At 41.2% G+C, this 27727-nt stretch overlaps 1 protein-coding gene across 5 annotated transcripts in view; it reads left to right on the top strand.

The window, feature by feature from the left end:
• Window positions 1–27727, top strand: part of PREP (prolyl endopeptidase) — a 127618-nt gene that overhangs the window by 41194 nt on the left and 58697 nt on the right. For all 5 annotated transcript variants that reach the window (XR_010158129.1, XR_010158128.1, XR_010158130.1 and 2 more), the window contains one exon: window positions 8632–8737. Coding sequence is in view for 2 of the 5 variants with exons in the window: in XM_518657.7 (XP_518657.2) it covers window positions 8632–8737 (106 nt within the window). In the remaining 3 variants the exon portion in view is untranslated. The remainder of the gene's footprint in view (window positions 1–8631; window positions 8738–27727) is intronic.

The raw sequence follows: 27727 nt of genomic DNA, 5'->3' as shown, positions 1-27727 counted from the left end.
CACAACTATTATGAAAGGAATTCAAAAGATTTATATAAAATAAATTTGATAAAGTCTCCTGCTCTGAGAATAGCATGATTAACTCTCAAAGCTATTAAAATCCATTTTCACTCCTTTTGTTCATTTCCAGGACAATTTCAAGTGTCACTGCTTTTTAGAATGCTTTTTTTACGTGCAACTAATTCTTTTATTATAACATATAAAAGAAAATACCTTCCTCAGTTTGAAAGTGCGTGTAGATTCAAATAATGAAAAAACTCTCTTTGCCTTTTTTTGGTTAGGTTCTAAGAGAAAAAAATTATACTAAAGAAATTTCATGGCCATGAAAATTTCCTTATTAATACACCACACGACTGGAGTGTAGTTGCTGTAGCATAAAATAGCTTTTGAGTTTTTCTTTGAAAATATGTTTGATGTAAGTCCACATATCCTGTATATATATAAATATTAGGTTTTCTGTTCTGTTGTTTTTAAGGACAAATTACTTCATACATAGTTAAATTATTAAGAGTTTAAAACATGAAATGCTTTTCTGTTAATTGTCTCTTAATATGAAGAAAGGCTTGTTTACTTTGGTCATTTGGAAAGCTCAGGTATTCTTTGCATTATATGGTATTGAGACTGAAAATAGCCAGATTCAGTTTAATATTAATAATATAGGTTTATTGTTTAAAATATATACCCATTTTCCAGAGAATTCCATATTGAGATGTTAGTATCTATTTCATACTTATCCTGAAGACTCATACATATATGGTATGTATATGTGTGTATATATGTACGTGTGTATATATGTATGTGTGTGTGTAAAGCCTTCAAATGACCCAGTGGTTGAGCCGATGACCTTGTGAAGTGGAATTGTTTGATCAAGACTCTGGTCTGAGTGAATCACATCACACCTAGGTGAGGCATTAACTGAAGACATTTTGTAAAAACATTTATTTGGGACTAGATTCCCTTAAAAAGACTCCGGTTGCTACTTGTCCCTCTAAATTCTGTGATTTTTCTAGGAGTTATTTTCCTGAATATGCTAAGTTGTCCGAATTACGCATTTATCAGACAAGTACATGTGAACCTAATAAAGTATAAAATACATACTCTAACAATTTGAACTATGTCTAGTGAGAGTTTTCTTGGACTTCCTTAGTGTAGCCTAGTACCACAGTATACACAGTAGAATTGTTAATGGATTAATGTGGCTTCTTTAATGAAACTATAAAATACAATACCCCCATACCTTATGTCCTACCTTTTGATAAATGTAAGTTAGAATGATAGCTGTTACTGGGTTCCCTCTTCAAAAGTAGAAGCCAAGACTTATAAAGGTTTCCTCAGGCTAGCATAGAATATGCCAGGGTAAGAAACCACCAAGATGGAAGGGGAACACTTCTTTCCCCATTTTTCTGACCTCCCTGCCAAGGAATTTCATTGAATCTTGGTTTCTCAATGACTAGACATGAGAGAGGTTGGGAGTTCACAGATTAGCTGACTCACAGCACTAAGCCACATTCTTAAGTGTATACTTATTCAGCACTAAAGTTGAGATCTCAGTTCTCCATCTGTTGACTCTTGTTCTGTTTCTAGTTGATTCAGACCTGAGACGGAGAGAAGTGAACTGTTTGTTGGGCCTGGCGAGGACACTGAGTGGAAGAACAGTGGCTGTGGGCTGTGTTGTACACACTGCATATTTACAGGATATTAGCGATGCCTTACATGCTGTCACAGATCAGTTTCCCTGGGAAGCAGACTCTGAGGTAGAAATTTGCGTGCTGGAAGTTCGATGGGAGAGCTTTCAAAATCTCTGCCTGTGTGACGAACGAAGGCAGCAGAGGGAGAACTTCAACTGTGATGCAATCATCACAGAGGTGTCAGACAATCCTACAGGAACCCTCAAGCTAGGTGAGCCCTTCAGCATTGTCCTAACAGGAGGGAGAGGGGTCCAGGCCTTTATAAACCTACATTAACCAGTTGTCATATGTGGATGAACCCAAAAGAATGCATGACCTTGGGAGAGGTGCCATCTTCAACTTGAGGATGAGACCTGGAGAGATTCTCGTCTGAGAGCTGTCTGCTCCCAACACCCATCAGCTGGGAGATGAGGGCTTCAGCCCTAGAGGGCAGCCCAGCACAGCACCCACTACACATGCTGATGTCTGTCAGTGAGATATACACTTGAGAATGAATGTACGTACTTGAATATATGTTAAACATAGCTCTCTGTACCAGATAACATAAACCAGGGTAGCCTTTGAGTTTTAAGCATGGACAATTTCAAGAAACTAGGGGAATTCTACTTCTTTAATCATCATTTAGGAGTCATCACTTCCCAAAAGCCTTCTCAGAATTCATTTTTCCGTCCAGCTCACCATCCTGTCGATGCCCCTCTCTGGCACTCACATCATACATTGTACTTCTTGCTATTAACATTCTACAACATGGCCTTTTCTGTGTGTGTCTGTATCCTTTAGTGTATCTGTCTCTCCCACCTGAGCATGAGTTCTTGAAGGTTCTAGCCTATTGATCTGTGTGTGCCTGAGCCTGGTTCAGCAGCCAGCACTTGGTAGACCCTTGGTAAATCTTGGGGGAATACACACCCCAGCTGTGGCTGCCCTGAATAGTGGACTGCAGTGGTTGATGGCACGTGTTAAATTGTGTCTTTGTTATGGGAGGTGAGAAGTTGGCTGGGGACAGGAAGTTGACCGAGATTTTCCTATTAAGATCAGCCACTTCTGGTGATAGTAGCTGTGTCCAACCTCATCCACCTGGGCACAGGAATACACTTTTATGAAAAGGCTTTTGCCCTTGAGCCTGTGGTAGTTGGCTCTTTTGGAGAACTGGGCTGGACAACCCAGAAGATCCATTTTACAATGACGAATGGCATAACCAAGTACCCTTAACCAAAGCAAGCTGAGTGACTTCCCCCTTTCATTGACGACCTTGATTCCACTCTGGTGGAAAGAGAAGTTAAATTCGAGGAAACTTTGCCAAGAAACAGTAGCCAAGGCAAGGGGGAAGAGTGAATTACTCCCTGAAGCCTGGAGGTGAGTGCTCCTCCCACCTTCAGGAGACATGTCTTTCTGCCAGCCACCAGAGAAGAAGCATGGGGGTGTGGCTTTTGGCTGTTTTTTAATAATCTCCCAGGTTTTGTCTGCTTATGGAAAATGAAAGGCTTAGTACCAGTGAATGACCAAATGTTATTTAGCCCATCTGTAGAATACCACACTCTCTCTACATCTAGATTTTTTCCTCTTTCCAAATATATTTATCAATACAGATGTTAGTACTTTCTTCTCTTTTAATATTTTCTAATTATATTTAACCAGTACTCTAAATATAATTCAACAGGTGACTTTGCAGAAGTAGACTGTCAGAGTAACCTACATATTAAAAATTGACAGTAATAAAAATGGTAAAGAGTTTTAACCTTGATGTTTATTGTATGGTTAGGAATGCAAGTAATGGATTTAATATCAGCAATGTAAATGTTTCATTTATAGTAATTCTTTTAATTTTGTTTTTGTTAATGTTTTATTTACATAAATGGTAGATTTTTATGAAGTTAAGTCACTTCTACTTAAGGAAAATTTGTTTAAAATAATATAGATTTAAAAATAGAAGGAAGCCATGAAAGCACAAATTTAGGAATTTGTAAATTTAGGAATTATTTCATAATTGGTCAGGCTAATATTATTAGTTTTTGCAAAAGAAAAAATCAGTGTTTGCAAATCAGATTAATTGCTTCTGGAGAGCACAATTATTCTAGCTGGGATATCATTATCACTTAGAGAAAAAAAAAAAAAAAACAGTATTGTTGAACCGGAATTCAAACTGTTCCACGAAGGCCTAATGGGCTCTTGGCTTGCCTGCTTTTCTACTTTTCTTTTTTTAAATCTGGCTTTTAGGAAAGTGACTTTATTCTGTTCACAGTCACATGCCCTCCACATCAATAGGATTTATGTCTTCCCCTCCCAGTGATTTCCAAAATTCATCTTTTAAATTGCCTTGAAATAGTCTGGGTGTGGGGCTGTCATTAAGTGTGTGTTGTTTAAATTTAAGTGGAAGAAGGTATATTTTTAGTCTGTACATTTTGGGGCAACAGTGACTTACAAATGATTTTGAGGCTTGCGACTTTGAGCATTTGAAAATGCAACGTTGTTTTCAGTTTAGCAAATTTTAGTGGCTATGGAGCAACTCCAGTTTGTGATGAAGAGAATTATAATGAAGAGGACTGACTTAATTGGCGTTATAACAGCAATGTACCTTGGGACTGCCTGCTTTAGATTAAGTATAAACTGCTACAGCTATTTAGCACAGCTGGAAATGCTGAGAAAAACTCATTAGATGTGCTTGAGACAGCTGTCATCGAAGGTTTGGTGTGGTTCTTGCAGTGAATGTTACTGCCCTATCTTTCTGATGACTGAATCACTACAACTGAATTAGCCATCATTTATGATTGATGTAAGCTGTAAAGAGTCTGTGTTTATTTAAAGGACAAGAGAACAAAAGTATGAAGTAGTATTAATGATGTTGCTTTCAATTATATTAATAAGATTATAATTGTGACGTTGTGGATAATCTTAATATAGGATGGTTTAAAAATAAGATGGAACCAAAATTCTGAACAGTTTTGTTAGCCATGTATATTAAAAGCTTAAGGATAATAGAATGTGTAATTCCCAAATCAAAGAAGGAAAAATATAATACAAAGAGGAAAGACACCGGGGAAATCAAGATAAATAAAAGGTTCAAAATTTAAAATGTGGAAGCCAGTTCCTCAGCAATAAAAATTAATGGATATGGAATACAGATTTTTAGATTGGATTTTAAAGACTAGATGTGTTCAAATTGTGTTCATTTGCAAGAGACTTGTTTAAGACATAATGATAGATTTTTGCTTCTGGACATGATGATATAACTGGTACTGGACTAGTCCTCCTGCTGTACACAGCTAGGAAACTATGCAAAATAGACAAAGCAGCTGTTTTCAGATATTGATCAATAGGCTGCCCCAGACTGATCCAGGAAAGAGGTAAATCCTACAGTTGCCCCAGCTTTCTGCCTGGAGTTATTTTTTGGCCTCTGGCACAAGGAGGAGGAGCTCAGAGTATCGTAGTCTCACTGAGCTAACGATCCGAAGATTGGAAATCAGGGAGACTGAAGCCACTGGAATTTGCAGGGCAGACTAACAAAAGGAGGGAACTGCCCACTAAGAGTTTCAGGTATCTGCCTTGGAATCCCCTCATGTTTTCAGCTAACTGTTAAGCAGTGTGTACACTGACTGAGACTTTATGATTCAAGCTAAGAACTACTAGGGGGCTGTAAGCTGACAACTCCCAAAGGTTTAAAACAGCTGGGAGACGTTCACATTCTGACAAGTCAGAGGGGAAAGACTTTGTGAACACCCAGGGTATTCACTTAGACCTCAGAGAAGCCATGCCTTAGCAGTGGGGCTGTATACCTTACCCAACAAACCTTTGAAAACAAGTCTTGAATGGATCAAGCTGATCCGCCAATGAATTAACTGCCGCAAAATGTTTTGCAGGCAGACCAGAAAATAAAAGAAATCCAGACAACATTCAAAAGCCCAGAATCCAGTTAAAAAATAAATAGTTATTAAAAAAGAAGCAAAAAAATGTGACTGATAGCCAAGAGGAAAAATAGTCAATAGAAACAGATCCAGAAATAACAGAGAGTAGAATTAACATATAAGGACTTATAAAAAGCTATCATAAAAAAATACTTTTTAGAGATCTTTACTAAGTGTTAATATAATGAACAAAGAAATAGAAAATATAAAAATGAACCACATACTCTTCTAGAGATAAAAAATAAAACTCTGAGATGAAAAATTATCTGTTTATAGCAGTTTAGATGCTATAAAAGAAAATGCAAAAGTTGAAAACAGGACAATCAAAACTAAACCACAAAGAGAAACTAAGACAAAAATGGACACATTTCATTGACTGTGGAGCAGTACCAAGTTATGTAACAGTATGTATTTGAAGTTCTAGAATAGGGGTGAGAGGACAAAAAATATATACATGAGACATAAGTGGCCAAAAATGTTACAAATTTGATAAAATACAGAAATCAACAGATTCAGGAAGCTCAATTAATCTCAAGCAGGGTACTACATCAAAGCCTGTTACAGAATAATCAACGTTCAGAAAGCCAAAGATAACAAAATACTAAAAGCAGCCAGAGGAGAAAACACATACTGCATATAGGGAAACAAAGATAAGAAATGACACCAACTTCCCAGTGGAAACAGTGCAAGTCAGAAAACAGTGGAAAGATGCCTTCTTAATGGGGTTTACCTTGATTGCCATATTTAAAACTACAGCCTTGGCTGGGCGCAGTGGCACTTTGGGAGGCCAAGATGGGTGGATCACCTTGAGAAGTTCAAGACCAGACTGACCAACATGGTGAAACTCCGTCTCTACGAAAAATCCAAAAATTAGCTGAGCATGGTGGAAGGCGTCTGTAATCCCAGCTACTCGGGAGGCTGAGGCAGGAGAATTGCTGGAACCCAGGAGGCAGAGATCGCAGGTTGGAGTGCCACTGCACTCCAGCCTGGGCTACAAGGTGAAACTCCGTCTCAAAAAAAAAAAAAACTACAACCCGACCACCATATCCTGTCTCCCTTACTCAGACCTGTTCATGTTTTCCATGGCATTTATCATAATATACTACATAATTCCATATTTATGTATTCCTCTCTCTTAATAGATGTAACATTTTTTCTTGATTTGTTTACTGATGTACCTTTAACACCTAGAAAAATGTCTTGCACAAAATAGCTGCTTAGCAAGTGTTTATTGAAGGAGCAAATGAAAGAATAACAGCTATTAGTCAGGGTTTACTAGAGAAAAGAGCTAATAGGATGTGTGTATGTATGTATATATATACATAGAGAGGATTTATTTAAGGAGTTGGCTCATGTGATTGTGGAGCCTTGGCAAGTCCTAACCCTGCAGGGTAGGCCCACAGGCTGGAGACTCAAGGAAGAGTTCTAGTTGAGTCCAAAGGCAGTTGGCTGGCTGAATCCCTCCTGTTCAGCAGAGGTCAGTGTTCTGTTAAGGCCATCAACTGATTGGATGAGTCCCACCCACATTATGGAGGGTGGTCCGCTTTACTCTAAGTCTGCTCATTTAAATGTAATCTTACCTTAAAAAAAAAAAAACTTCACAAACATCTAAACTAACATCCAAATATCTGGGCACTATGGTCTAGCCAGATTGACATATAAAATTAACCCTCATAATAAGGGTATGGAAGAACAGGAACTCTCATACGGTATTGCTAAGTAAGAGTGTACGTTGGTACAACCACTTTGGAGAATAATTTGGCAACATCTCATAAAGTTGAATATGTGCATGTCCTACCACTGAGCAATTTTACTTCTAGTTATATACACTGGGAAGCATTTTAGGTCACAAACATGTTCAAGAAATTTTCTGAAGAAGTATGTAATAGTAAGAAAACAAATAATATAGATGTTTATGGGCAGGATGATGAATCAACTAATGGTGGTATATTTCTGGATTGTAATACTATACAGCAGTTAAAATGAATGAACTAGATTTACACATATCAACATGGACTAATTATAAAACATATTGAATGAAAAAAATTAGTTGCAAAAGAATATGTATAGTTTGATACCACATTTTTTGTCAACTCAAAACAATAATACATTGTTTGTATTATTTTTTTTATTAGGATTCTTTTTGCTACCTAACATTCTGCTGTTTATACTAACAAGGAAAGTCTCTGAGCCTAAGCCATTCATTTCTGAGATCTTGCAGTAGAAGGGACTAAAAATATGCATAAGCAGTTGTTCAGTAGAAACTTGTCAATGTGACCAGTGTGAACCATAGTGAATTTCTTGCATCCATACCCATTTTGCTAATTCTTTTTTTTTTTTTTTTTTTTGAGATGGAGTCTCACTCTGTTGCCCAGGCTGGAGTGCAGTGGCACCGTGTCAGCTCACTGCAACCTCCGTCTCCTGGGTTCAAGCAGTTCTCCTGCCTCAGTCTCACGAGTAGCTGGGATTACAGGCGCCTACCACCACGCCTGGCTAATTTTTATATTTTTAGTAGAGACAGGTTTTCACCATGTTGGCCAGGCTGGTCTTGAACTCCTGACCTCAGGTGATCCACCCCCACTCGGCTTCCCAAAGTGCTGGGATTACAGGCGTGAACCACTGCGCCCGGCCCCATTTTGCTAATTTTTATTGAGAACAACAAACTTTAAATTATGCAACCCATGAGGAAACTTTAAAGTCAAGGATATTATATTCAAAATGATGGATTTCACATATTTTCAGTTTAAAGAATAGACTAGAAATTAAAATAAAAATTACATTGAAGTTATGACATTCAGTTACCTCTACTGATATTTTCAACTAAAATAATTCACTGTGTTTTGTTAAACTGTGATTATGGGTGAAATAAGATAAAATTGATGTTCATCTTTTTATTCAGATAACTTTCTTATCAGATCATGAGTTTGGGGCAGAGACACTGCCTTTGAAAATTAACCTTAATTTTTTAACTTAATATTCAATAATGTTCTCACAAAAATAAATTCTAATTAGTCCCCTGCACTATTTTTTTTTTTCTTTTTTAGTTATCTGATGATGGCCGCTATGTCTTGTTATCAATAAGGGAAGGATGTGATCCAGTAAACCGACTCTGGTACTGTGACCTACAGCAGGAATCCAGTGGCATCGCGGGTGAGTTATTTTTTCAGACACAGATAGTTATTCCAAGAAACTTCATTTAAAAAGTATTATTTTGGTCTATTAATTGATTTCCCAAGACCCTCTTCCATTCTACCATATCATGTCGGTTCATCTGATTTTTTTCTTTTAGTTCTATTCCATAAAATGAGGGAAAATGGAATGAAACTGTTGGCTTTAGCATTTTCTCTGTAGATTGAGATTAGCCATACTTTCTGCACATAGTGTGAAAATATCCTGTGAGTATTGCACATGAAGAGCGTGAAGGAGAAGCTGACCCTTTTGGTCGGTAACTATTTAGATTTAATGGTGCAGCCGGGCATAGTGGCATCATACCTGCAATCCTAGGGGCTCAGGAGGCTGAGGCAGGAAGACAGCTTGGGGCCAGGAGTTGGAGACCATCCTGGGCAACACAGCCAGACCCTGTCTTTAAAATAAACAAAAAAGGCGTAATGTTGCAAACTGTCACAGGCAAGGGTTATTAGACCAATGGGAATTGGCTAGATTAACGTAATCAGTAGAGTGGCCCTCAGTACTTAGGAAAAGAACAGCCTGTGTTTGCTTGCCAAAGCCTTACATATCATGATAAGCATAGAACCAGCCAGTTACAAATTCTGAAGATGGCTTATTTTAAATGTTCTCTTCCACCATCTCTATCATACCAGCACTATCATCAAGCACAAAAACTTTTCAGCTGCACAATTTACTATGCTGAAAATTCCCAGACCCAGAAATCCTATCAGACGTACTGGCACCCCGATAAGGACAGACACTAAGCTAATTACATTATCTTCTAGTTAATGCAAAAAAAATAATATTTTAGAGAGGGTTGACCTAGATTTTCAAAATACTAAGTGCATTTCTGTAATAATGTCTTTACCTCATTATTAGTTTCTAATCTGTGTTACATTCTGATACGAAAATATTTGTCTGATTGAGCATCGCGTCATTTTTAAACTTTTCTGAGCAAGATCTGCATCCTAACATTAGATACTACAGAGCACCATTCACACACATATACCAGGGTGAAGTCAGCAACTTTTTTCCTAGAGTTAAAATATATCCATTTAATAAAACTGAGTATTTTTTTCTATTAAGAAAAAGAGATACATCCATGTTGGTATCAAGAAACCAGCATCGGCCACATCAGTGTTTGCATTCTCTGTCAGGGCAAACCACCATCCAGGAATTGTTCATGTGAGTTACAAGCATAGGTCTTCATAGAACTGAGCAAACCTTTTAAGATTGAGCCTGAACGAATCAGTGACATCAGACATTATGGTGCTGTTATCCTGCACACATGTTCCAAATATAGAGAATCAAATTCTGTCCACATATTTATATACCAGACTGCTATTGCTATATCCGCTTTAATAAGGCATAATAATATTTTGAGTGAAACTTTCAAGTGCTGGCAAAACTCATGGAAACCCTCTTTGTTTTCCCCCAACCTCTCAGTCCTTATCTTTCCCCTGCAACCCAGTTATTTTATTATTGCAGCATTAGCATTTAGAAAAGAGAGTACTCAAGAGATTGGGATTCCAAAAGGAAGACAGTACAGAGGTGCACTAGGCTCTAAAAAACCAAATTCTAGATAGTGTAGCTAAGAATGAATATGAGGAAGAATAAAGGGGAACATCTAAGAAACTCTTAATGGCCATGATCCATTCAGAGCTCCAGGGAAGCCTCAGCTCTGCTCTTAAGGCCTTCCAACTGATTGAGTCAGGCCCACTCAGATTATCCAGGATAATCTCTTCATTAAAGTCAATGGATTATGGGCCTTAATCCCATCTACAAAATACTTTCACAGCAACACCTATATTTGTGTTTGATTGATTAACGAGGGACACTAGCCTAGCCAAGTTGATAGCAAAAAGACCATCACAGTGAGCTCATGGAGCAAACAAGTCCAGTGGTACTAACCTGATCTGTCAGTGTTAGGGCTTTACTGATGCGTTTGGCAAAGTATGTCATATCCTGTGGACCAGAAAGCAGAATATGAAGAGAATAACATAGGATAGGTGGATTTGAAGCTGTTGAGCAGCATACTGATGAATTGGATCAGCATTCTCCAGTGGTAGCTTCTGGGTTCCAGGTGTAGCACTGAGCCCGTTATCTTTTTTCTGATTATTGCTTTGCTAGCATTATGTTTGTGGATAACATAAACTTCAGAGTAATTCTTTTGAATGGTGGCCCTGGGATTCTGAAAGTTCTCAACAATTGCAGTTATTCACCAAGTGGATATCAGTTTTCATTCTTAGGTTCAAAAATCAATGGTGCGGGACAGGGTTAGAGAACTCTTGTTTGTTTGCTTTTTAATTGATCACTGGTTTCATTTTGAATCAATGATCGTGACTATTTAGAGAAACAAGTATTGTGTGTGATTGTTTTACTATTGAAAAGATTAAGTAAATTTAGTCTATAAAAGGGGAGACACAGCAGATTCAGATAGGGATCATTAAATTAAGGAAAAAAATGGTTCCTGTTAGTTACAGTTGGATATATTGGGATAATAACCACAGCCTTTCAAATCAGATTTGAATTTTAATCTCAGCTCTGCCACTAAATAACTGGTTACCCTGTTCAAGTTTTTTTTTCTCTCCCTTAATATTTCCATGTCTGCAAATAAGGAAATAACATCTACTTCATAGGGAATTGTGAGGAATAATGAAAATGCAAAGAAAAGGACTTAGCAGGGTTTCTGGCATGCAGTGAGTTCTCTCAAGTATTCCTTCTTTTTTTGTTTGTTTCTTGACTGAAAGAGGAATATTTAGAATCACCGTACTTTAGTTTTAGGTAGCTTAGAAAACTAGATTGAGGACACCAAAAAAACAAAACAAAAAAAAGTCTATCTGCAGATTCAAAGCTGCTCTAAATACAGATTTTCAAATTAACTTGTTTTCTGCAAAGCCAGATTCATAATCACAAAAGAGGAGACTGTGAGAGGGAACATGTCTAATTGTGCAGGTTGGTAATTGAAAATTCAGGGGTCTGTATGCCCGGTTGATGACCATGACTAACTCCTTGGATCTTTTTTGCTTTTTTTTTTTTTTTACCTGCTTCCCCAATTTTGTTATCCTCTTTACACTAAAAATAGAATAATTAACATTTAACTTAAATGCTAAATGCACTAGTTAACTTGAATGTTAGATGACTTAGACCTGAACAACTGGTGCCTGAAAACTCAATCCATGTTGTGAAACCTCCAATTTCATATTACTAAAATCTATACCTCTTTTGATATCTTAAAGCCTTTCTGCTAGGATTTTAAGCTGTTTTCCCTTAAAGCCAGGGGGAATTATCAGCATTTTTGTATAAATTAATTATTTATATATTTAGGATACCACTCAGTTGTCTTTTTTGAGGACTAAAGAATTTCACTTGGGTGGCTCATGTCACGTTGCCATCATCTGTGTCTCCCAAGAAAACCTGCCCACGTGCATTTTGAAATGAGAGCACAAAAAGCCCCCCGAAAAAGGCCAATGGCAATTTAATATCTTTTTAAAAAGCACATAGGGAGAAAAAACTAAATTAGCAGGATAGAAAATATCTTAGCAACTTGAAAGTTAAATGCGATCTGTATGAATTAAAACTGGATTCATTTTGTCAAATAAGTGTGGACTTCTATTCTTTTGCTGCCTTATGGGAGTGCTGTCTCTGTTGTTCTCTGCCTCTCTTTGGACAACCTCATTTCTGCCATTTACATTTGCAGTATTTTCACTTAAGAATATGAACACATTTGTTGCAAGCTGTGGATCACATCCTTTACCCAGTAACTGCAGTTGAGGCTGGCAATTGCTCCTTCTTACCTTTTCTGAACAGGTAATTTCCATGACTCACCTCATGCATCACTGTATAGAAATGGAATTAGGCCTGTCATCTGGGCTTTAGAAGCTTATATATAATAATTTTTCAGCTGTTCAGAACAGCTAAGCAGATCATCTCCAAAGAGTCATGTCCTGTTCTCCACTGGCTTACCAGAGAAATGTGTGAAGTTACTACCTTCTTGCTTTGGGAGAAGAGAGGTCCCTGTCAGGGGCTACCAGGCTTCCTTGTCCTTTTTTTTTTTTTTTTTTTTTGAGACGGAATCTCGCTCTGTCACCCAGGCTGGAGTGCGGTGGCGTGATCTCAGTTCACCGCAACCTCCACCTCCCAAGTTCAAGCAATTCTCCTTTCTCAGCCTCCCAAGTAGCTGGGACTACAGGCGCATGCCACCATACCTGGCTGGTGTTTGTATTTTTCATAGAGATGGGTTTCACCATGTTGGCCAGGCTAGTCTCGATCTCCTGACCTCATGGTCCATCTGCCTCGGCCTCCCAGAATGCTGGGATTACAGGCGTGAGCCACTGTGCCTGGCCTTCCTTGTACTTTTGATAGATACCTTTCTCTCCAGAGTTGCCCCTTCTCCTCCTTTCCCCGATTCTGATTTCCATTTCTCTCCATACAAAAGCACTTTGTGTGAGGATCCGTGAGCTGCATGAGATTAGAGATGTTGCCTGTCTTGTTCCCCATGGAGTTGCCAGCACCTAGAGCAGTCCCTATTGGACTCACAGCAGGTGTGTACCAGCTTGTCTCGAATGACGTGTCCCTTTAGGGATCCTTGTGCTCAGGTGGCCTTGCTTGATAAGCCCCCCTCCCTCTGTAACTGTTACTGCCTTCTGAGCATTTTGAATCTTTATCCCTGTGGCTTCCTAAATTTTTTTTCATTAAATTTTTGTCCTTTATTAAGCACTGAGAATGATGGGTTCTTTTTTTCATTCTTTTATATTGTGTGAGCAGAAGATTTTTGATTCTCTTATTCTGTTGCTTAACATCAAAAGTGAAGAAGTATCAAGGTAACATTAAAGACACCAGGCTAGCATGACGTTTTTTAGTTCTGGAGTAGAAAAGACAGCTGAGTCTTGACTCCTATGATCCTTGATGTGATTCATGCCCACAGATTTGTTGAAATTAATTATCCTGAACCTTACAAGAAAATAATTTGTCTGGATTTTCTTATATTTTCTATACCTTTCTAATCAATATTATTTCTTTTGAAGTATGTATATACTTTGTTTCCTAAGTTTGCTATAACCCTATTTTATTTATTTACTTTATTTAAATATAAAATAGAGATGGAGTCTCACTATATTGCCCAGGCTGGTTTCGAACACGTGGGCTCAAGCAGTCCTCCTGCCTCAGCCTCCCAAAGTGCTGGGATTACAGGTGTGAGCCACTGTGTCTGGCCTTATTTTTAATATATAAAAAGTTGCCTTATATACTTTAGTTACATAGACAAAATTCAGAATAAATTTTTGAATATTTTCTGCAGTATGGGTATCAGAGCTCAGAGCTGTCTCTTTTCTCTCAAGTCTGTGGACTTTAAAAATTTACATGAAAACTTAAGTTTCTGCCTTAAAAATATAAATACATTTAACTCAGGGATATATTTCTAAATAATTTTATTAGAAAAGCAGAAGATACTAATAACTTCTTTAAAATTTAACTTTGGTTACTTTTGTTGTCTACATTATAAACAACTGTATGTAAGGTTCAGTTTAAAATGTAGGAGTACCTAAATCATATATTTAGTTATGAATTAGACATGCATTAATGTCCTACCCTGTGCCAGGCACTGTGTTGTGCACTTGTAATGACACGTGGTAGCCCCTGCCCTTCAAGTGCTCCCCATCTGCTGGATGGTAAGATGTGGATATCGTCAGTTTGAGGGAGTGTCTGACGGGCTGTGGCCCAGCGCAGATCCAGGCTCAGACTTCCTCTCTTTTCTGTTTTCTTTCTTTTTTTCATTTTCTTTTCTCTTTGGTTCTTTAATTTTCCAGTAGAAAGTCAGGTACTTTATTCCCTGCTTTATAGGATAATAGCAGCAAAAAAGGAGCTGACCATTAGTCCCTGTTCTGAATACATTTTTTTTTTCTGCACGTTCCGCCTCCTGGGTTCAAGTGATTCTCCTGCCTCAGCCTCTCAAGTAGCTAGGATTATAGGTGCCTGCCACCACACCCAGCTAACTTTGTATTTTTAGTAGAAACAGGGTTTCGCCATGTTGGCCAGGCTGGTCATGAACCCCTGACCTCAGGTGATCCGTCTGCCTCAGCTTCCCAAAGTGCTGGGATTACAGGCATGGGCCACTGCACCCGACCTACATTTAAAATTAATTATATCGGAGATTTTTAATAGAATTCTTAAGAAGTGATTGTTAGGCAAAAAGAACCGTAAGTCTGAAATCTTTGTTGTTAGTAACTTAACCTCCTTCAATATAGGCATCCTTAAAACGGGCCTATAGCGGTCTTTTCTCATGTCACAGCATTTATGAGGAGTTTAGGGAGAAAAGGTGCATGGTGGTGACATGCTGATTTCTATAAGGAAATATCAGCTTACCTGGGATTTGCCCAGACTTTCACTAACCTGTCTGTGCTTTTTCCTTTTTTTGCTAAAAGTTTGATTGTTTTAGATTGATAAAGTATTCAGTACCTACCATATTTTTATTTTAAGGCTTTCGTGTCATTAAAGAAAATTGGCTTTTTCCTGCATTAGGAATTAAATTTGCATTACATGCTAACACATAACCATAAAAGGAAATCTGGTATTTAGCAGACATGTAGATTGGTCATTTCACCATCTCTGACTAATGCAGCTCTTATTTTTAGGTAGCAGAGATGATATTGACTCTTTTGTTCTTGCCTGGCAGGGCTGGACATTCTTTGGGCGTAGAGTGGAAAAGGGGAGATAAACATTCAAGAAGCTTTAAGCAAAGGAGCTGTCCAAAGCTTAGCAAAGTCATCTGAGTGCTAAAAGCAAACCTCTCTGAGGAGGGCCTCAGAGAGAAGACAGGGAGTTGGTAGGAAATCTGTGTGTCAGAGTGGGAATGCAGAAAAACGAAAAAGAATTGGGACATCAAAAGACAGTATAAAAACAAGACCCAAAATAGGAAATTTGATATAAAAGACAAAATACTAGTGATAAAATGAGTATTTATACTAATTTTAAAATGTTCCGTTTACTTTTGTCACTTGAACACTGGGGTTATTTGGAATAATAGTTAATACTGTTTATGTAACATTTCCTGTGTGTCAGGTTCTGAGCTACAAATGTAGGCCTCTCATTCAGTCTTCTCAACAGCTTCCGAGGAGCACGGATTATTATCCCCAGGAAACTGAGGCTGGTGAGGCCAACTAGCTTTCCTAATGCCATTTAAAGACTTGGATCCATGTCAGCTTAACTCCCAAGCCTGTGTTCTAACTGTTAATCATGTGGCAGACTGAGACAGAAGGAAGTCATTCAGGACAATAGCAGCCCATGCGCCCTGCAGCCTCAGTGCCTGACCACTCCTTGCATTTGTTGTTGTGACATGTCCAGCCCTTAGAGTTTTTGTAAAGTATAAAAGCACTTTAGCTGCCATTATTAGGGAGCTTGCACAGCATTTTCTATGACATGTAGTTAATATAGTTTAGTTGATGATTTTTCAAAGAAAGTAATAAAAGTATGACTTTGCTCTAGGAAAACCATAAGATAATTTATTTTAAACTAATCTTCACTCAATAAATGAATCAGTCCCCACCAAGAAGCAGGTTTATAAAAAGTAATTTTAACATTTGAATGTAGAGAGGTTTGGGAATTGAAAATTCTTTTGGCTTCAGAGTGAATAATGCCACTTTATAAACAAAAGGGCCTCAGAGAAGGTAGGCAAAAAATGAAATGGTTAAAGAGTTAAATCATGTTTCTTTTTAAAAAGTAATTTTCCTGTTTTCCATTTAAATCAACAGTGTTCTAACTTGTGAGTAGCAAAAATGAATGAGCCCCATTGTTGAACTGAAATACCTTTTCTCTTGATTTATTTCTCTACCAAAGCCCTGTAGAACAAGGTTTCAGGAGACCAAAAGAATTTCAAGAGCTCTCATTTAAAACATCCGGCCCTGTGAGGGCCTATACTTTGGACTATTTTTCCAATTTTACAGCTAGACTTTTGTGAATCCAGCCACATTCCTTATTCTGAATGAGCTTATGACTTGTAGTATGTATTTATGGCTAAGGTTAATGCTTCAGAATTTGGTGGCAGACAATAATGTACACCTTTCTGTTGTTTTTTGTTCATTGGAGCTTGAATGATTTTTTTTTACTTTTTATTAAATTATACTTTCAGTTTCAGGGTACATGTGCACAACGTGCAGGTTTGTTACATATTCATACATGTGCCATGTTGGTGTGCTGCACCCATTAACTCGTCATTTACATTAGGTGTATCTCCTAATGCTCTCCCTCCTCCCTCCCCCCTCCCCCACCCCACGACAGGCCCTGGTGTGTCATGTTCCCCATCCTGTGTCCAAGTGTTCTCATTGTTCAGTTCCCACCTATGAGTGAGAACATGCAGTGTTTGGTTTTCTGTCTTTGCGATAGTTTGCTGAGAATGATGGTTTCCAGCTTCATCCATGTCCCTACAAAGGACATGAACTCATCCTTTTTTTTTTTTTTTTTTTTTTTTTGAGACGGAGTCTCACTCTATCTCCCAGGCTGGAGTGCAGTGGCACGATCTCAGCTTACTGCAAGCTCCACCTCCCAGGTTCACGCCATTCTCCTGCCTAAGCCTCCTGAGTAGCTGGGACTACAGGCGCCCGCCACCATGCCTGGCTCATTTTTTTGTATTTTTTAGTGGAGATGGGGTTTCACCATGTTAGCCAGGATGGTCTCGATCTCCAGACCTCATGATCTGCCTGCCTCGGCCTCCCCAAAGTGCTGGGATTACAGGCGTGAGCCACCGCGCCCAGCCGAACTCATCCCTTTTTATGGCTGCATAGTATTCCATGGTGTATATGTGCCACATTTTCTTAATCCAGTCTATCATTGATGGACATTTGTGTTGGTTCCAATTCTTTGCTATTGTGAATAGTGCCGCAGTAAACATACGTGTGCATGTGTCTTTATAGCAGCACGATTTATAATCCTTTGGGTATATACCCAGTAATGGGATGGCTGGGTCAAATGGTATTTCTAGTTCCAGATCCTTGAGGAATCGCCACGCTGTCTTCCACAATGGTTGAACTAGTTTACAGTCCCACCAACAGTGTAAAAGTGTTCCTATTTCTCCACATCCTCTCCAGCACCTGTGGTTTCCTGACTTTTTAATGATCACCATTCTAACTGGTGTGAGATGGAATCTCATTGTGGTTTTGATTTGCATTTCTCTGATGGCCAGTGATGATGAGCATTTTTTCATGCATCTTTTGGCTGCATAAATGTCTTCTTTTGAGAAGTGTCTGTTCATATCCTTCACCAACTTTTTGATGGGGTTGTTTGATTTTTTTATTGTAAATTTAAGTTCTTTGTAGATTCTAGATATTAGCCCTTTGTCAGATGGGTAGACTGTAAAAATGTTCTCCCATTCTGTAGGTTGCCTGTTCACTGTGATGGTAGTTTGTTTTGCTGTGCAGAAGCTCTTCAGTTTAATTAGATTCCATTTGTCAATTTTGGCTTTTGTTGGCATTGCTTTTGGTGCTTTAGTCATGAAGTCCTTGCCCATGCCTGTGTCCTGAATGGTATTGCCTAGGTTTTCTTCTAGGGTTTTTATGGTTTTTGGTCTAACATTTAAGTCTTTAATCCATCTTGAATTAATTTTTGTATAAGGTATAAGGAAGGGATCCAGTTTCAGCTTTCTACATATGGCTAGCCAGTTTTCCCAGCACCATTTATTAAATAGGGAATAGTTTCCCCATTTCTTGTTTTTGTCATGTTTGTCAAAGATCAGATGGTTGTAGATGTGTGGTATTATGTCTGAGGGCTCTGTTCTGTTCCATTGGTCTATATCTCTGTTTGGGTACCAGTACCATGCTGTTTTGGTTACTGTAGCCTTTGAAGTCAGGTAGCATGATGCCTCCAGCTTTGTTCTTTTGGCTTAGGATTGTCTTGGCAATGCGGGCTCTTTTTTGGTTCCATATGAACTTTAAAGTAGTTTTTTCCAATTCTGTGAAGAAAGTCATTGGTAGCTTGATGGGGATGGCATTGAATCTATAAATTACCTTGGGCAGTATGGCCGTTTTCACAATACTGATTCTTCCTATCCATGAGCATGGAATGTTCTTCCATTTGTTTGTGTCCTCTTTCATTTCATTGAGCAGTGGTTTGTAGTTCTTGAAGAGATCCTTCACATCCCTTGTAAGTTGGATTCCTAGGTATTTTATTCTCTTTGTAGCAATTGAGAATGGGAGTTCGCTCATGATTTGGCTCTCTGTCTGTTATTGGTGTATAGGAATGCTTGTGATTTTTGCACATTGACTTTGTATCCTGAGATTTTGCTGAAGTTGCTTACCAGCTTAAGGAGGTTTTGGGCTGAGACAGTGGGGTTTTCTAAATATACAATCATGTCATCTGCAAACAGGGATAATTTGACTTTCTCTTTTCCTAATTGAATACCTTTTATTTCTTTCTCCTGCCTGATTGCCCTGGCCAGAACTTCCAACACTATGTTGAATAGTAGTGGTGAGAGAGGGCGTCCCTGTCTTGTGCCAGTTTTCAAAGGGAATGCTTCCAGTTTTTGCCCATTCAGTATGATATTGGCTGTGGATTTGTCATAAATAGCTCTTATTATTTTGAGATACATCCCATCAATACCTAGTTTATTGAGCGTTTTTAGCATGAAAGGCTGTTGAATTTTGTCATAGGCCTTTTCTGCATCTATTGGGATAATCGTGGTTTTTGTCTTTGGTTCTGTTTATATGATGGATTACGTTTATTGATTTGTGTATGTTGAACCAACCTTGCATCCCAGGGATGAAGCCCACTTGATCATGGTGGATACGCTTTTTGATGTGCTGCTGGATTCGGTTTGCCAGTATTTCATTGAGGATTTTTGCATCGATGTTCATCAGGGATATTGGTCTAAAATTCTCTTTTTTTGTTGTGTCTCTGCCAGGCTTTGGTATCAGGATGATGCTGGCCTCGTAAAATGAGTTAGGGAGGATTCCCTCTTTTTCTATTGATTGGAATAGTTTCAGAAGGAATGGTACCAGCTCCTCTTTGTACCTCTGGTAGAATTCAGCTGTGAGTCCATCTGGACCTGGACTTTTTTGGTTGGCAGGCTATTAATTATTGCCTCAATTTCAGAGCCTGTTATTAGTCTATTCAGGGATGCAACTTCTTCCTGGTTTAGTCTTGGGAGGGCGTGTGTGTCCAGGACTTAATCCATTTCTTCTAGATTTTCTAGTTTATTTGCAAAGAGGTGTTTATAGTATTCTCTGATGGTAGTTTGTATTTCTGTGGGATCGGTGGTGATATCCCCTTTATCATTTTTTATTGCGTCTGTTTGATTCTTCTCTCTTTTCTACTTTATTAATCTTGCTAGCGGTCTATCAATTTGGTTGATCTTTTCAAAAAACGAGTTCCTGGATTCATTGATTTTTTTTTTTTTTTTTGAGTTCCAACTTCTTTCTTATTTATTTATTTATTTATTTTTTATTGATCATTCTTGGGTGTTTCTCACAGAGGGGGATTTGGCAGGGTCATAGGACAGTAGTGGAGGGAAGGTCAGCAGATAAACAAGTGAACAAAGGTCTCTGGTTTTCCTAGGCAGAGGACCCTGCGGCCTTCCGCAGTGTTTGTGTCCCTGGGTACTTGAGATTAGGGAGTGGTGATGACTCTTAATGAGCATGCTGCCTTCAAGCATCTGTTTAACAAAGCACATCTTGCACTGCCCTTAATCCATTTAACCCTGAGTGGACACAGCACATGTTTCAGAGAGCACAGGATTGGGGGTAAGGTCACAGATCAACAGGATCCCAAGGCAGAAGAATTTTTCTTAGTATAGAACAAAATGAAAAGTCTCCCATGTCTACTTCTTTCTACACAGACACGGCAACCATCCGATTTCTCAATCTTTTCCCCACCTTTCCCCCCTTTCTATTCCACAAAGCCGCGATTGTCATCCTGGCCCGTTCTCAATGAGCTGTTGGGCACACCTCCCAGACGGGGTGGTGGCCAGGCAGAGGGGCTCCTCACTTCCCAGTAGGGGCGGCCGGGCAGAGGTGCCCCTCACCTCCCGGACGGGGCGGCTGGCCGGGCGGGGGGCTGACCCCCCCACCTCCCTCCCGGACGGGGCGGCTGGCCGGGCGGGGGGCTGACCCCCCCACCTCCCTCCTGGACGGGGCGGCTGGCCGGGCGGGGGGCTGACCCCCCCACCTCCCTCCCGGACGGGCAGAGGGGCTCCTCACTTCCCAGTAGGGGTGGCCGGGCAGAGGCGCCCCTCCCCTCCCGGACGGGGCGGCTGGCCGGATGGGTGGCTGACCCCCCCACCTCCCTCCCGGATGGGGCGGCTGGCTGGGCAGGGGGCTGACCCCCCCACCTCCCTCCCAGATGGGGCGGCTGGCCGGGCGGGGGGCTGACCCCCCACCTCCCTCCCGGACGGGGCGGCTGGCCAGGCAGAGGGGCTCCTCACTTCCCAGTAGGGGCGGCCGGGCAGAGGCGCCCCTCACCTCCTGGACGGGGCGGCTGGCCGGGCGGGGTTCTGACCCCCCCACCTCCCTCCCGGACGGGGCAGCTGGTTGGGCGGGGGGCAGACCCCCCCACCTCCCGGACGGGGCGGCTGGCCGGGCGGGGGGCTGACCCCCCCACCTCCCTCCCGGACGGGGCGGCTGGCTGGGCGGGGGGCTGACCCCCCCCACCTCCCTCCCGGACGGGGCGGCTGGCCGGGCGGGGGGCTGACCCCCCCACCTCCCTCCCGGACGGGGCGGCTTGCCGGGCGGGGGGCTGACCCCCCCCCCACCTCCCTCCCGGACGGGGCGGCTTGCCGGGCGGGGGGCTGACCCCCCCCCCACCTCCCTCCCGGACGGGGTGGCTGCCGGGCGGAGACGCTCCTCACTTCCCAGACGGGGTGGCTGCCGGGCGGAGAGGCTCCTCACTTCTCAGACGGGGCGGCTGCCGGGCGGAGGGGCTCCTCACTTCTCAGACGGGGCGGCTGCTGGGCGGAGGGACTCCTCACTTCTCAGACGGGGCGGTTGCCAGGCAGAGGGTCTCCTCACTTCTCAGACGGGGTGGCCGGGCAGAGACGCTCCTCACCTCCCAGACAGGGTCGCGGCCGGGCAGAGGCGCTCCTCACATCCCAGACGGGGCGGTGGGGCAGAGGCGCTCCCCACATCTCAGACGATGGGCGGCCGGGCAGAGATGCTCCTCACTTCCTAGATGGGATGGCGGCCAGACGGAGACGCTCCTCACTTCCCAGACTGGGCAGCCAGGCAGAGGGGCTCCTCACATCCCAGACGATGGGCGGCCAGGCAGAGACGCTCCTCACTTCCCAGACGGGGTGGCGGCCGGGCAGAGGATGCAATCTCGGCACTTTGGGAGGCCAAGGCAGGCGGCTGGGAGGTGGAGGTTGTAGCGAGTCGAGATCACGCCACTGCACTCCAGCCTGGGCACCATTGAGCACTGAGTGAACGAGACTCCGTCTGCAATCCCGGCACTTCAGGAGGCCAAGGCTGGCGGATCACTCGCGGTTAGGAGCTGGAGACCGGCCAGGCCAACACAGCAAAACCCCGTCTCCACCAAAAAAAATACGAAAACCAGTCAGGCGTGGCGGCGCGTGCCTGCAGTCGCAGGCACTCGGCAGGCTGAGGCAGGAGAATCAGGCAGGGAGGTTGCAGTGAGCCGAGATGGCAGCAGTACAGTCCAGCTTCGGCTCGGCATGAGAGGGAGACCGTAGGGAGACCGTGGGGAGACGAGGGGGAGGGGGAGGGGGAGGGGAGTTCTCATTGATTTTTTTGAAGGGTTTTTTGTGTCTCTATCTCCTTCAGTTCTTCTCTGATCTTAGTTATTTCTTGCCTTCTGCTAGCTTTTGAATGTGTTTGCTCTTGCTTCTCTAGTTCTTTTAATTGTGATGTTAGGGTGTCAATTTTAGATCTTTCCTGCTTTCTCTTGTGGGCATTTAGTGCTGTACATTTCCCTCTAAACACTGCTTTAAATGTGTCCCAGAGATTCTGCTACGTTGTGTCTTTGTTCTCATTGGTTTCAAAGGACATCTTTATTTCTGCCTTCATTTCGTTATGTACCCAGTAGTCATTGAGGAGCAGGTTGTTCAGTTTCCATGTAGTTGAGCAGTTTTGAGTGAGTTTCTTAATCCTGAGCTCTAATTTGATTTCACTTTGGTCTGAGAGACAGTTTGTTATAATTTCTGTTCTTTTACATTTGCTGAGGAGTGCTTTACTTCCAATTATGTGGTCAATTTTGGAATAAGTGCGATGTGCTGGGAAGAATGTATATTCTGTTGATTTGGGGTGGAGAGTTCTGTAGATGTCTATTAGGTCTGTTTAGTGCAGAGCTGAGTTCAATTCCTGGATATCCTTGTTAACTTTCTGTCTCATTGATCTGTCTAATGTTGACAGTGGGGTGTTAAAGTCTCCCATTATTATTGTGTGGGAGTCTAAGTCTCTTCGTAGGTCTCTAAGGACTTGTTTTATGAATCTGGGTGCTCCTGTATTAGGTGCATATATATTTAGGATAGTTAGCTCTTCTTGTTGAATTGATCCCTTTACCATTATGTAATGGCCTTCTTTGTCTCTTTTGATCTTTGTTGGTTTAAAGTCTGTTTTATCAGAGACTAGGATTGCAACCCTGCTTTTTTTGTTTTCCATTTGCTTGGTAGATATTCCTCCATCCCTTTATTTTCAGCATATATGTGTCTGCACGTGAGATGGGTCTTCTGAATATAGCACACTGATGTGTCTTGACTCTTTATCCAATTTGCCTGTCTGTGTCTTTTAATTGGAGCATTTAGCCCATTTACATTTAAGGTTAATATTGTTATGTGTGGATTTGATCCTGTCATTATGATGTTAGCTGGTTATTTTGTCTGTTAGTTGATGCAGTTTCTTCCTAACATCAATGATCTTTACAATTTGGCATGTTTTTGCAGTGGCTGGTACCGGTTGTTCCTTTCCATGTTTAGTGCTTCCTTCAGGAGCTCTTTTAAGGCAGGCCTGGTGGTGACAAAATCTCTCAGAGTTTGTCTGTAAAGGATTTTCTTTCTCCTTCACTTATGAAGCTTAGTTTGGCTGCATGTGAAATTCTGGGTTGAAAATTGTTTTCTTTAAGAATGTTGAATATTGGCCCCCACTCTCTTGTGGCTTGTAGAGTTTCTGCCGAGAGATCTGCTTTTAGTCTGATGGGCTTCCCTTTGTGGGTTACCTGACCTTTCTCTCTGGCTGCCCTTAACATTTTTTCCTTCATTTCAACCTTGGTGAATCTGATAATTATGTGCCTTGGAGTTTCTCTTCTCGAGGAGTATCTCTGTGGCGTTCTCTGTATTTCCTGAATTTGAATGTTGGCCTGCCTTGCTAGATTGGGGAAGTTCTCCTGGATAATATCCTGAAGAGTGTTTTCCAACTTGGTTCCATTCTCCCCATCACTTTCTGGTACATGTGAAAAATCAGACCACATTTGATCTTTTCACATAGTCCCATATTTCTTGGGAGCTTTGTTTGTTTCTTTTTACTGTTTTTTCTCTGAACTTTTCTTCTCGCTTCATTTCATTCATTTGATCTTCAATCACTGATACCCTTTCTTCCACTTGATCGAATCGGCTACTGAAGCTTGTGCATGCATCTTGTAGTTCTTGTGCCATGGTTTTCAGCTCCATCAGGTCATTTAAGGTCTTCTCTACACTGTTTATTCTGGTTAGCCCTTCATGTAATCTTTTTTCAAGGTTTTTAGCTTCTTTGCGATGGGTTCGAATATCCTCCTTTAGCTCGGAGAAGTTTGTTATTACCGATCATCTGAAGTCTTCTGCTCTCAACTCGTCAAAGTCATTCTCCATCCAGCTTTGTTCCGTTGCTGGCGAGGAGCTGTGTACCTTTGGAGGAGAAGAGGAGCTCTGATTTTTAGAATTTTCAGCTTTTCTGCTCTGGTTTCTCCCCATCTTTGTGGTTTTATCTACCTTTTGTCTTTGATGATGGTGACTTACAGATGGGGTTTTAGTGTGGGTGTCCTTTCTGTTTGTTTTCCTTCTAACAGTCAGGACCCTCAGCTGCAGGTCTGTTGGAGTTTGCTGGAGGTCCACTCCAGATGCTGTTTGCCTGGATATCACCAGTAGAGGCTGCAGAACAGCAAATATTGCAGAATGGCAAATGTTGCTGCCTGATCCTTCCTCTGGAAGCTTCATCTCAGAGGGGCACCCAGCCTTATGAGGTGTCAATCAGCCCCTACTGGGAGGTGCCTCCCACTTAGGCTACTCGGGGGTCAGGGACCCACTTTAGGAGGCAGTCTGTTCATTCTCAGATCTCAAACTCCATGCTGGCAGAACCACTACTCTCTTCAAAGCTATCAGACAGGGACGTTTAAGTCTGCAGAAGTTTCTGCTGCCTTCTTTTGGGCTATGCCCTGCCCCCAGAGGTGGAGTCTACAGAGGCAGGTAGGCCTCCTTGAGCTGTAGTGGGCTTTACCCAGTTTGAGTTACCCAGCCGCTTTGTTTACGTACTCAAGCTTCCGCCATGGCAGATGCCCCTTCCCCAGCCTCGCTGCCGCCTTGCAGTTCGATCTCAGACTACTGTGCTAGCAGCAAGCAAGGCTCCATGGGTGTGGGACCCTCCGAGCCAGGGGCGGGATATAATCTCCTGGTGTGCCATTTGCTAAGACCGTTGGAAAAGTGCAGTATTAGGGTGGGAGTGTCCCAATTTTCCAGGTACCGTCTGTCACGGCTTCCCTTGGCTAGGAAAGGGAATTCCCCGACCCCTTGCATTTCCTGGTTGAGGTGATGCCCCGCCCTGCTTCGGCTCATGCTCCATGGGCTGCACCCACTGTCTGACAAGCCCCAGTGAGATGAACCAGTACCTCAGTTGGAAATGTAGAAGTCACCCGTCTTCTGTGTCACTCACACTGGGAGCTGTAGACTGGAGCTGTTCCTATTCGGCCATCTTGGAACCTCCCTCTTGGAGCTTGAATAATTTTCATCTGTGCCACATCTTCAGGCTTACCTGATTAGACAGCAGTTCTGAAGGAAATTTCTACTGTGCTTTGCCTTTGGTGCATACTTTAGTGACTTTGGGTAGGGAAGGGTCATAACAAATATCACTGGCTCCAGGACCTTGTCAGGCAGAAACCATAACGTGGTTATTTTGTGAAATAAAGGTTTCACATCAGGAAATGCTTTATTGTTGGGGGAACATTTAAGGAATCTGACATTTCACTGAGCCAAGATTTCGCGTCTACAAATGTCATAGTCCAGAAAATTGTTTCATTGTTCTTATTATAAACAAATGTACATTTCTTATTCTCTTCAAATTTTGTATTACCAGCTAGTATTTTAGTTAAATTGTTTTTCTTTTAAGGAATGGGGATTTTTTTTAAAGCATTGTTTTATGTACACCAAGATGAATTACCTTTGAGTGGATCACCTGCTGAGTAGTCTTTTGAGGTTAGTGGTTTGTCACTGGATAAACAAAGCTAATTGCAACTCAGATGCAGAGTTCTATGAACCTTTTTTCAAGTTAGTTGAAAATTAGTTGTAACGGTGTCTGTTTCTCAGAGTTTGACAGCTTGTATACTCTGAATAACCTCCCAGTTGAAACAACTGAAATGTAAAAAATTTATAAAGCATCTTTCCAAATACATTGCTTAGTTGGCATGAAAGAAGGGAATCCATAAAGACCAAAGATGAAATGAAAGCAGGAATGCTGGAATGTGAGCTGGATTGTCCCTGAATGTTTCTGCTGGGGAAAGAGGAAAAGGGGGATAGGAAATAAAGCATAATTGGGAGTCGGCTGAGACATACTGTCAATGTAAGGATGACTGATAAAAATAAACTTGCCAGTGGAGAGGCTGGGGATGGGGAGTGAACAGTAAGGAAACCTGCCTATCTTTACCTAGGCACTAGGAGGGGTCGGGGAAGATAGGATGTGAATTCTCCTAAAACATGAGAAAGGCCATCACATGAGTTCAGGTTGACTTGGTTGTACCAATGAGGTCCAAAATCCTCATGCCAAGGATTTAATTATAGTGCTGTCAGGTTGGTTGCATCCCAAGAGGCAAGAAAGGAAATGTGCATCTCTGAAACAGTGCTACTTCAACCCAGGCCTCCAAGAATTTCCACAAATAATGTTTCAAGGAAAATCAGCAGTTCACAGTAAAGTCATAAATCAGATGAAGAAATTCACCAGCATGAGAAATTAGAGCCAGCAGAAACACTGGCTGCTGGCCAGTCAAATTATCAGATTCCTAGTGAAAAACGAATACGGTAAATATACTTACACAGTGTGATGCTTCTTTTAAAATATAAACAAGAAGCTTGGAAGGATGAGAAATAAATAAGATACTGTAAAAAATGACCTGCCAGATTGGGAAAATGACTAAGTAGAACTTCTGGAAATTAAAAAAAAAAGATTATTAACATTAAAAATTCAGTTATTAGGCTAAGGAGGAAATTAGACACAGCCAAAGCGATAATTAGTGAAATAGAATATAGATATATAAAGGAACTCCCTAGAGTACAGCCCACCATGAGGTGGACAAACATTGAGTTTATAGACCTGGAAGTTTATAGGCACAGAAAGAGCAGACTCTTTCCAAAAATGATAAACTACAGATTGAGGCAAACCATTTTGCAGAAGACAACTAGAAAAGCTGGGGAAAATGCCTGTTTGAAGGCATCACATAGCTAATGAGAAAGTGAATAATAACTGGTCTAAGATACTACCATGAGAATGCTGTAGCTATTTTAATATGAAAGTAGACTTTAAAGCAGAAAGCATCACTAGAGATAATACTTCAATAAAAGGTTCAATTCAGTTTTATTTAGATGTGATACTTCTTTGTATATCTAACATCATGATTACAAAATACAGGGAGCAAAAAATAGTAGAAATATGAGCAAAAACAGACAAATCCACAGGCCTAGAGAAACATTTTTTAATAGACCTTTTATGTGACTGACAGAATGGCTAAAAGAAATCAGTAAATATATAGAAGATTTGAACAATCTGATTAACAACCTAATAGGCATGTTTAGCATATTGACAC

The sequence above is a fragment of the Pan troglodytes genome, chromosome 5, assembly GCF_028858775.2.
Source record: "Pan troglodytes isolate AG18354 chromosome 5, NHGRI_mPanTro3-v2.0_pri, whole genome shotgun sequence".
Classification (NCBI taxonomy): Eukaryota; Metazoa; Chordata; class Mammalia; order Primates; family Hominidae; genus Pan; species Pan troglodytes.
The sequence above is the reverse complement of the archived record's forward strand: the minus strand, read 5'-3'. Positions and strand labels throughout refer to the sequence as shown.